General features: G+C 34.8%; 1 protein-coding gene across 1 annotated transcript; it reads left to right on the forward strand.

Moving 5' to 3' along the window:
* Positions 1-8,258: 8,258 nt before the first annotated feature.
* Positions 8,259-10,596, forward strand: LOC106367752 (patellin-6-like). Its single transcript, XM_013807589.3, has 4 exons — positions 8,259-9,097; positions 9,721-9,845; positions 9,925-10,066; positions 10,149-10,596. Exons 1-4 carry the CDS (start codon positions 8,393-8,395, stop codon positions 10,413-10,415), a joined length of 1,239 nt encoding a protein of 412 aa, XP_013663043.2. The 5' UTR covers positions 8,259-8,392; the 3' UTR covers positions 10,416-10,596.
* Positions 10,597-11,632: the final 1,036 nt, after the last annotated feature.

Below are 11,632 nucleotides of genomic sequence, written 5' to 3' on the forward strand. Positions count from 1 at the left end.
TTATATTTGAACGGTTGCGATCTAATACTATACTAAACACTTATTATGTGTTATTTTCATAGTTTTGGCATCTAAATTTATAGATTTTTATGATTGAAACTTTATAGAAAAACATGTCGTCGGTATTTTCCGACGAAATACCGACGACCTTTCCAATTTTCAATGAAACCCGTTGTCGTCGCTATGTCGTCGGTATATTGCGAGGGATTTCCGACGGACCATTAAAAAAAAAAAAAAAAAAAAAACTAATCAGAATCTTCTGAATCTTCATCAAACTCCCCAACCTCGGCTTCCGGCTCTGAATGTACGACAGCATCATGTCCAAACACAGTCAAATTCTCAACGAGTTGAACATTTTCCAAATCTTCAACTGCCTGGGCGTTGCTGGTAGACTCTGGTTGCAATGGTTCATCATCATCAGAAGTTCCATCCACTCGTCCTCTTGGGTTGATTTGCGTTACAGTAACCCATGGATCGTCTCTGTACGTCACCCGAGGGTAACTGATGTAGCACACCTATACATATCAATTATACAAAGTATTAGTTCAATATATAACATTAATTAATTATATTGGTAAAAAATTATGAATATATTGACATACCTGATCAGCTTGCGAACCAAGAATGAAGGGATCATAATATTGAAGTTTCCGCCGCGAATGAACTGATGTAACACCAAACGCATCAATCTTCACTCCTCTATCTGGGGTGGTGTCATACCAATCACAATAGAATACTACACAACGCAATCCAACCATTCCAGGAAATTGGATTTCCAATATTTCTTTTATGTTGCCGTAGTAGACATCGTCACCAGAAGAAGATGAAACACCAGCATCATATGTTGTCTTAGAATGACCTTTCCTTGTGAATGCATATCCTCGCGTACAAAATTTAGGATATGATTTGACCACATAGTTTGGTCCCTGCACAAATTCGCGTATCCAATCATCGAACACAAGACCTCTGGCCAAACCATCATTCACCTATAAAAAAAACATATATGATTGCAAAATTAATTAGTTTATATATATTAAATTTAAACTAATCATTTGCATAGGGTAATAGGATATATGACTCACATAACTACGAAGCCACGCAGCAAATCCGTTATCTCTAAGTTGTCGAAGCTCATCTTCTGTTGCATGCCTGTGAGTCATACGCAACTCCGCCATATATACACTATATACAAAAATATTATCAATATGAAATAAATTTATTGAATATTAATCTAACAATAAATGAATAAATATTTTTACCTCTCATATTGTAGAACATCTTCACAGTTGGTGAGCAAATATGTTTGCAAATGAGCGTTCTCAGTGTCCGTAAGTCTCCGCTTCGTGAATTTTCCACTAAGTCGTCCTATTTCCTTGAACATGCTTGGGACAGTAACATGATATGTTGCTCTCTCCCCTCTATCATCATGCCGAGCAGGTCTTCGGTGTTTTGTTTGCACTTCTGGTGGAAAATAATTTTCAGCAAAGATTGCAGTTTCTTCATTGATCACCTGTGCCACTATAGATCCTTCCACCCTGCTTTGATTTTTGACCATCTTCTTCAGATGATGCATATAACGCTCAAAAATATACATCCATCTGTACTGCACAGGACCACCAAGTTCCAATTCTCTTGCGAGATGAATAGCAAGATGTTCCATTACATCAAAGAATGATGGAGGAAATATCTTCTCAAGGTTGCACATGCTGACTGGTGCGTTTGTCTTCAAATTATTAATACCCTCTTCAGTCAATACTCTGCTGCATAAGTCACGGAAAAAAACACTAATCCCTGCAATTGCTTCATGAACATTACGTGGCAATAATGCTGAAAAGGCAAACGGAAGGAGGCGCTGCATAATTACATGACAATCATGACTCTTCAAGCCAGTAAACTTTCCTTCGCTTCTATCAACGCAGTTCCCCAAATTTGATGCATATCCGTCAGGAAATTTCACTTTCTCTGTAATCCAATCAAAGAACTCTTCTTTTCTAGCACCATCTAGCCGATAAATGGGAAAAGGGGCCGTACCGTTCTCATCAACGTGAAGTTCAGAACGATCACAAATATCGACTAAATCCAACCTTGACTTCAAATTATCCTTCGTTTTACCTTGGATGTTAAGGACTGTGTTCATCAGATTATCGAAGAAGTTCTTCTCAATATGCATGACATCTAAATTATGCCGCAATAGATGACTCTCCCAATATGGTAGATCCCAGAAAATACTCTTTTTGTGCCAGTTATGTAGCTCTCCAACCGCATTGACTCGAATGTTTTCATGTCCACCTACATCTGGCGTCCTTTCTGCATCAAAATACCTAAACTGCTTCAACAAATCTTTCCCACTAACTTCCTCAGGTGGACCATCAAACACCTGCTTGTTCTTCGTAAACGAAGTCTTACTCCTGCGGTATGGATGATCAGGTGGTAGAAATCGTCTGTGACAGTCAAACCAACACGTTTTCCTTCCGTTCTTTAGTTGGAAAGCATCTGTGTCATCTTGACAATATGGACATGATAGCTTCCCATGTGTTGTCCATCCAGATAACATACCATATGCTGGAAAGTCACTTATTGTCCACATAAGTACTGCCCGCATCTGAAAGTTTTCTTTGCGCGAAACATCGTATGTCTCAAAACCATGCGCCCATAGTTGTTGCAACTCATATATTAGTGGTTGAAGAAACACATCTAGTGATCTTTTAGGATGATCTGGCCCGGGGACTAGAATTGAGAGAAACAAAAACTCTCGTCGCATGCACAAGCTCGGCCGTAAGTTGTACGGTGTCACAATAACTGGCCATAGAGAATACTGCCTTCCATGCTTTCCAAATGGGCTGAAACCATCAGTAGATAATCCAAGATAAACATTTCTTCTCTCTTCCGCAAATTCTGGATATGTTGACTGGAAATGTTTCCAAGCCTTTGCATCTGAAGGATGTCTAATCTCACCATTTGTGGAATGCTCTGCATGCCATCTCATTGCTTTTGCTGTGCGCTCACACTGATACAACCTCTTCAATCTTTCCGTCAAAGGCAAATACCACATTCTTTTGAATGGGATCGGAACTCTTCCCCTCGTCTCCTGATAACGAGGTTTTCCACAAAATTTGCATACATTCCGTGTCTCATCCGCTCTCCAGTAGATCATGCAGTTGTCAATACATACATCTATCACTTCATACGGTAGTTGAAGACCTGCAACAAGTTTCTGAACCTCGTAGTATGAACCCGGTGCAAGGTTATCCTCAGGTAGAATACCTTTGACAAAATCAGTAATCGCATCCATACATTCTTCAGCCAAATTATAGTCTGTCTTAATACCCATTAATCTAGTTGCAGATGATAAGACTGAATGACCATCTCTACAATTTTGATACAAAGGTTGTTTTCCTGCATCCAACATGTCAAAAAATCTCCTAGACTCGGGGTTTGGTTCTTCCCCTCTATAATGATCATGTACCATCTGCTCAGTACCTACACCATAATCTATATCCGTTCTAGATTCTTCTAACCTAATATCAGGCTGAGGTTCACTAACAGGCTGAGGTTCGCTAGTACTACCATATTCATAACCAGTTTCCCCATGAAGGTACCAAACTTTATAATTACGTGAAAACCCTTTCATATACAAATGAGTCCAAACATCAAATTCTTTTATAACCTTATTATTATTGCAAGAAGAGCAGGGACATCTTAACATACCACTTTTTGCATCCGGTTGCTGTTGAACAAGCCTCATGAATTCTCCAATCCCTTGAACGTATTCTTCCGTAAGCAAATTGGTGTTCGGATCCAAATGAGGTTTATCCATCCACGAACGATAATAAACTTCTGAAGACATGATTTTCACGGAATTGTTATGACTAAAGAGAATGAAGAGAGAATGAAGTGTGAATGAGTTGAATGAGGAGGGGTTGTATTTATAGGAAATTGCTTACGGACCTCCGACGACTTTCCGACGAAATTCCGACGGATGTAAAGAAGTCCGTCGGAATTCCGTCGGAATTGTCCAATCCCAAACGGCTATACAACGGTCATATGTATTTGTCGGCAACGGTCACATGGTTCGTCGGAATTCCGTCGGAAAATACCGATGGAATTCCGACGACTTTGCTGTTAATCGGAATGTCGTCGGAATTCCGTCGGAATATACCGACGAACTTCCGACGACTACAACGGTTACATTTTTTATCGGAATGTCGTCGAAAAGTCGTCGGAAAATTCCGACGAACCGTATGTCGTCGGAATTCCGTCGGAAATGGCCGACGGAATTCCGACGACTTCATTTTTTTGGATTTGGTCGGAAATTTGTCAGTATTCCGTCGCAAATGTCCGACGACCTTGGTGTCCGTCGGAACCTCCGTCGGAATTCGGTGTGTTTTCTTGTAGTGTTTATATTTTTGGTAATTTTTTTAAAATACAGTAATAACTCATATATTATATATATATATATATTTTAGAATATAAGAACAACTCATAAATCATCATTAAAATAAATATATTCAAATATGGCATTATAAATTTCGAAATATAATTTAATTATATATTTTTAAATTATACCATTTTATTACGAAAAATTTTCAAAAATGTATCCAATTTTTTAAGAAAATTATAAAAATTTAATCGTAAAATCATTATTTTGTTATATATCTACAAATTTTTATAAATATTGTTTAATTTTAATTTTTGGTAATTATGCAACTTTTACAAATTTATTTAATATATTTAATTAAAATAAATAGATAGAAAAATCTATCTAAGATTATAATTTCAAATATATACATACATATTCTTAAATATAATTTTTATGCTTAATTAAATTAAATTTATATTAAAATATTGATACAAAAAAAGTAAATTTACAATCCCTAGACTATATTTGCGAAGTGATTTTGCCATATGTTCTTTATACAATCAATTTCACAAAACAAATATGACAAGACTACTGAAATTGATGACATATCTTATAGCTTAATATGACATGGAAAATTGTATTTAATGTTAATTTATATTTTTGGTAAATTTTTTAAAATATGGTAATAACTCATATATTACATTTAATGTCAATTTATATTTTTGGAATTTTTTTTAGAATATGGGAATAACTCATAAATCATCATTAAAATAAATATATTCAAATATGACATTATAAATTTTGAAATATAATTTAACTATATATTTTTAAATTATACAATTTTATTACTAAAATTTTCAAAAATGTATACAATTTTTTAAGAAAATTATAAAAATTTAATCGTAAAATCATTATTTTGTTATATATCTAAAAATTTTATAAATATTTTTTAATTTTAATTTTTGGTAATTATGCAACTTTTACAAATTTATTTAATATATTTAATTAAAATAAATAGATAGAAAAATCTATCTAAGATTATAATTTCAAATATATACATGCATATTCTTAAATATAATTTTCATGGTTAATTAAATTAAATTTATATTAAAATATTGATACGAAAAAAGAAAATTTACAATATTAATAAAATTATATTTTCAAATATAATTTATATTTATCTGTTAATAAATTTTTTTACTGCACAAGGTGCAGGAAAACACCTAGTATATATATATATATATATATATATTGTGGATTTACAAAGTTACATCACAACAAATGTACCATCAAAGAAAATTCCACAAATTCAACCACTAGTTTTCTTGCTTCAGCTAAACAAATTACCATTTATAAGTCGTTGTAAATAAACCAAATTGATAGAATAAGTCCAACCCTCTAAAATGAAAAAAAAATGTAAATTCCCGAAGCAGGACAGAGCTACGTTGCACGGAAGCTTCATCGGACGTCCGCTTCCCGCTTCGGAACCGGAATCGGAATCGGAACCTTGTGGAAGCTTGTGAATCTCGCTTCCAAAACACTTCTAAAATATTGTTTTTAAAAACACGTTGGAAGCTTACGATTCTGTTTTGGAATCACACTTCTGTTTTTTAAAAAATGCAATATATATCATAAAATATAAAACCATAGTTTTTAATCTATATTAAATAAAAATAATAATAGTAATGAATATAGAGTTAGAAATATACAAATATAAAAACTAATATTATAAATTATCTTTATGTATTGAGATTTTTTATTAAAGATATAACACATATTGAAATATATTGTGTCAATTATTTATGAAGTATTGAAAATAATTAATATAGTATTTTTTTTGTAAACTTAATTTATGTGTATTTTTACAGTTTTAATATAAAATCATTTCAAAATTATTATAAATGAATAAATGCTTTATTTCAAATTTAAATCATATAATATTTATTCGTAATTTTTTTAAAAAAAATCTTATATATAGATTTATATAGATATATGCTTCCAACACGTATCCGCTTCCTAATATTTTTAAAAATCTCGCTTCTGCGCTTCTTTACGCTTCCGCTTCCGCTTCCACGTATCCGCTTCCGCTTTCATGGAACATAGCGGACAAGGCTGTCTTTAAGGCATTCCCGAATGATTAAAGGGTACTTAATCAATTACTGTTCCACTGTCGCACTAAGTCAAAAGTGAACTCCAAAGCCGAAGGTTTCAAACATTGTTAAAGTATTATGTCCACGAGAATCAGTACATTAGAGGCCCACCAGTTATCAATAAACGGCGCCAAAACATTTTACAGTTTTCCAAATTTTGTAATAATTTTTGCATAGAGATATTTAGAATATCATAAATGAAAACAAAAAAAAAGACATACTGAAAATTCACAACTAAACAATGACATAGTTAACTATAAAAAGAAGACATATATATATATAATGGAGTCTTATAAGTTCTACAAAATAAAATCAAATTGGCAAGAGCATTTACATCCCTGTATCAAAAATTACTGTATCGATTTTCTCTTAGTTTTACAATTGGTTTCAAATTTTTATAAAAAATTCTGAAATTGTTGGGTTCATATTCACTTTTCTAGCTAGAAAAGCGAAAATAAAATACTCATTAAGAAGATAGGGGATGATGATAGAAATTCCTACTAGCTTTTTTTTGAAACACAGAAATTCCTACTAGCTGTTATTGTAAGTTTCAACTTAGATGTGGTCCAACGTTTCTACCATCGCCATTGATCCACACATATAGGTAATAATTCGTTTAGTTATTCTTTTCTTGAATGATGTTAATTAAATGTTTATTTTGTAGGTTATGGGAATGAACTGGAAAGTATAAAGTCGAAATCGCATGGTGTGGAAAAGTAGATTGTTTTTGGCTAAACTAATGTATTTTATATGCTAATTGAGCGGATCCCCAAATATTCTCATAATCCCTCCTTAATCCTTCTCATAGTATGTTGAAACTTGAAATAAAGTGGTGAGCTTTAAAATCCTTTTGCATTTTAGAATCTAGAGGAGAGTAACAACAAGATTTTACCATGTTTTTATAGACTTTGAGTCTTATAATTCTAAGATGAATTATACGTAAATACCATATATATAGGACACAAAAGAAAGAAAGTAAACAACTTCAATCTAAATTTAGATGCACTGAACATCCACTCACCGCCCCACACACAATCTATACGTTACACAACATAAGATTCAACCCTAAGAAATGTCAGAGAACGATAATACAACACTTGTACAAATAAACCTAGATTCCCCATATCATTCGAGAGAGATAAGATAAAGGGTGTGTGTTTGAACGTAGAGGTGACTTTTTTTTAGTTTTGGTGAACCAAACACGCGCCCCCCCCCCCCCCCCCCCACCCATCTCTTCTCATAATTATTATCACCTCTTCTACACGTTACCTCTTTGCTGCAAACTCACGCTCCTCTCCAAATGCACGTGACTTCCACGCTCCACTTTCAATCTCTCTGTTCTTTTTACCCAACACCATTCTTCTCTTGTCTCAATCCAATTCGCTTAAAAAGATCTTTTCCGATCTCAGTTCACATTCAATTAACAAAACATGTTTCCTGATATATATACTTTTCGATTTTTGTGTTTTTTTTCACACTAAAACATTTCACACATATATGTATGGTCACAGTCTTCTAATCAATTCGTAGAAAATTTAAAATAATATTCCCTACTAAGTTTTTTCAAATGTATGCAATCAAAATGTATAAAAAAATATAATGAAAAAAATTTAAATGAACACTTTATATAAAAATAGCGTTGGAATTGGAAAATTCAGTAAAAATAAGCTTTATCAGATTATTTAAATAAGCTTTATCAGATTAATTTTTATTTTATATTTTTTGTAAAAAGCCGCGATATCTGTTCAAAAATCAGAAATGAAGAAGTCACGCCTATATCTTTCTCTCACTCCTCCTCCTCTCCTTGCTTATCATTACATCGATCCTCCTTGTAATCTCTCCTCTGTTTTTTTTTCTCTTCTCCATAGATAATCAAGAATCAATGGACTCTGCATTGTCCCCAAGCCCATTTGATCCCACAAAAACACCAAACGCAGAGCCAAAGAAAAGCTTCATGTCCTCTCTCATTACCCTCCGCTCCAACCACTTCAAAGAAGACACTTACTTCGTCTCCGAACTCAAACCCACCGAGCAGAAAGCTCTCCAAGACCTCAAAGAGAAGCTCTCGTCTTCCTCCTTCGGAGCTTCCTCCATGTGGGGAGTCCCTCTCCTCGGCGGAGACGACGGAGCTGACGTCATCCTCCTCAAGTTCCTCAGAGCCAGAGACTTCAAAGTCGGAGACTCGCTGAGGATGCTCGAGAAGTGTTTGGAGTGGAGAGAAGAGTTCAAAGCAGAGAAACTGACCGAAGAAGATCTTGGCTTCAAGGATTTGGAAGGTAAAGTAGCTTACATGAGAGGATACGACAAGGAAGGACACCCCGTGTGTTACAACGCGTACGGGGTGTTTAAAGAGAGAGAGATGTACGAGAGAGTGTTTGGTGACGATGAGAAACTCAAAAGCTTTCTGAGGTGGAGAGTTCAGGTTCTGGAGAGAGGTGTCAAGATGCTTCATTTCAAACCTGGTGGTGTTAATTCGATGATTCAGGTTACGGATCTTAAGGACATGCCTAAGAGGGAGCTTAGAGTTGCTTCAAACCAGATCCTTTCTCTCTTTCAGGATAATTACCCTGAGATGGTTGCTACTAAGGTAAATGTTTCTTTTTGGAGATTATTATGTTTCTGTACTTGTTTGTCTGAAAAACCCCTAGTAAATGTTATGTTTTTCATGTGTTTTTGCTCTGTTTTGCGTGTTGGGTTGCTTGCGAATCTCTCATGCAAGAGAATCTGAAAGTGTCTTAAATGCTTAGTACATGTCTGCTTAATGAGGAATCTAAATCTCATTCAAGAAATAGTACTTATCTTAACATTGATTTTGGTTTAAATCTTGGAATCTTGTTTATGTTCAAATTTTCAAAAATGGATTTAGAAGAAATAGTAAAGAGTGGTTTTAGATGTTTTTGTGTTGGCATCATCCCCTGACTTGTGCAGTTTTGATTCTTGTTTTTGTTTTTACTTTCCGTAAATTTTACTTCTTAGCTTTTGTCATCTACCGCTACAGTTAAATTGATGGATTCTTTGTGTGGCCGTACGCTGAAATTATTAATAATCAGTCTCTATTGACAAAGACAATGCGTAATATCTATAAACAAAGCATTTCTCATGTTGGTATTTGAGTAACAAACTAATATATTTTAATATGTAAAAAGTACTAATAGATCATTTTAAAACTATTCAACTCGTGAAGTTTTGATGAATCTTTTTTTTTTGTAGATATTCATCAATGTGCCTTGGTACTTCAGTGTCATCTACTCAATGTTCAGCCCTTTCTTGACGCACAGAACAAAGAGCAAGTTTATTATGTCCAAAGAAGGAAATGCAGCTGAAACACTCTACAAGTAAACACCATAACACTTTCAATGCTATTTTCTCTTTCTTTTTTTACCCATTTTGTTCAAATGCATGCTTATATGTCAGGTTCATAAGGCCGGAAGATATTCCGGTGCAGTACGGCGGTCTTAGCCGTCCTACTGACTCACAAAATGGACCGCCAAAACCTGCAGTTGAATTCTCCATTAAGGGCGGTGAGAAAGTTAACATTCAGATTGAAGGCATTGAGGTAATATGTCAACAAGCATTTTACAAATAAATGATTTGATGAATTATGAAATTCTTTTTATGTGTATTATGATATTTTACAGGGTGGAGCAACTATAACATGGGATATAGTAGTTGGAGGATGGGACTTAGAGTACACGGCAGAGTTTGTACCAAACGCTGAAGGGAGTTATGCAATTGTGGTGGAGAAACCAAGAAAGATGAAAGCTTCAGATGAAGCTGTGTGCAACTCTTTCACGACAGGAGAAGCTGGGAAACTCATTCTCTCTGTTGATAACACTTTGTCCCGCAAGAAGAAAGTCGCTGCTTATCGTTACACTGTCCGGAAATCTACCACTGCAGCCGTCTAAGGCATCGTTGTTGAGAAGATGGGTTTCTTATTACTACTTTTTTTTGGTTGTGCCGAGGATTTTCTTTCTTGAGTTTGAGTACTAGTTTGGACTGGGTTTCGAAAATGCAAGGAGATATGTATAAAAACAATGATTGTATGACATTTTAATGTTTGGCTTAATATTTAGGTAACATCAGACATTTCAAGTGCACTGTTTATGTTTTTACACTGTTGAGATCCTTCAGAACCAACAATTGTGTATATGCAGAGTGTCTAAGTTGCATTCTCAGTGAGAGTATATAGTATTGGCATTTGATACCCAATGTTTCTTGTTTCATCAACTGTAGAATTCAGAAACAAAACAGAAAAGGCCCAACGAAAATGCAATGGAAGGCCCAAGAAAAACAAATTACTTGTCTAACCCAAAACAAATTAAAAACATAGGAAAGCCCAACGTTCAGAAACATATTATTATTGAAAAATGGTAACTTCAAAAAATATATATTTTTTTTTTGTAACAGAACTTCAAATTCATCCAAGTTTTTCTTAAATATATGACAAGATACATGTAAAATAATGTAATTGCATGCTAGGAAGATTGTAACTGCAGCTTGTGATCTTGTTTAATATTGTCACGACTTTGAACGCGAGGTAGCTTCGGTTTGCATTGAAGCTGCTTAATTACTTGAAGTATCAGAGATGAAAGGCCATGCAAGATCCGATAAGTGGTAGGTAGTTAATAATAATACTAGATATCAAGGTAAATTCTAGCCAATGTGAAAATTGTAGGAGAAATAAAAGTTTTGCAAAGACAAACCCCAGCCCATTGATTAAGTAACCTTTCTCACTCGTGAGAGCAACCTGCTAGAATCTTTAAAGCCTAAGAACTAATGTTTCAACAAGCCTAAACCCAATGGTTTAAACTCTTAACTTCAATGTTCAAGGAATAATAGCTTCGATGGAATCGAAGACAAAACTCTTGGGTTTTGACGATGGAGTGTATAGGTTTGTTTGAAAGAAGAGAAGTTGTCTGGGACCTTGCGGTCGGGGGTGTAAGGAAATGGGTCTGGGACGCCAACCCGTTTAGTCTGGTGGTAAACGGCTTGCAGCTGTAAGTACGGCTTCGGGTTCGACTAGCCACCGAGGTTTTCACATGGCTTCATCGGTCCGAGGAGAACAACACGTGGTCTGAGGTAACTTCTCACCAAAGACTCTAAGCCTACCACGTGGCTAGTC

The sequence above is a fragment of the Brassica napus genome, chromosome C8 (genome assembly GCF_020379485.1).
Source record: "Brassica napus cultivar Da-Ae chromosome C8, Da-Ae, whole genome shotgun sequence".
In the NCBI taxonomy this organism is placed as follows: Eukaryota; Viridiplantae; Streptophyta; class Magnoliopsida; order Brassicales; family Brassicaceae; genus Brassica; species Brassica napus.

Bases quoted from the DNA above. Each gene is read 5' to 3' on its own strand.
- LOC106367752 (XM_013807589.3), top strand. From the start codon at position 8,393: ATGGACTCTGCATTGTCCCCAAGCCCATTTGATCCCACAAAAACACCA. The intron at 9,098-9,720 runs GTAAATGTTTCT...TTTTTTTTGTAG, and splicing joins CTGAGATGGTTGCTACTAAG to ATATTCATCAATGTGCCTTG. The intron at 9,846-9,924 runs GTAAACACCATA...CTTATATGTCAG, and splicing joins GCAGCTGAAACACTCTACAA to GTTCATAAGGCCGGAAGATA.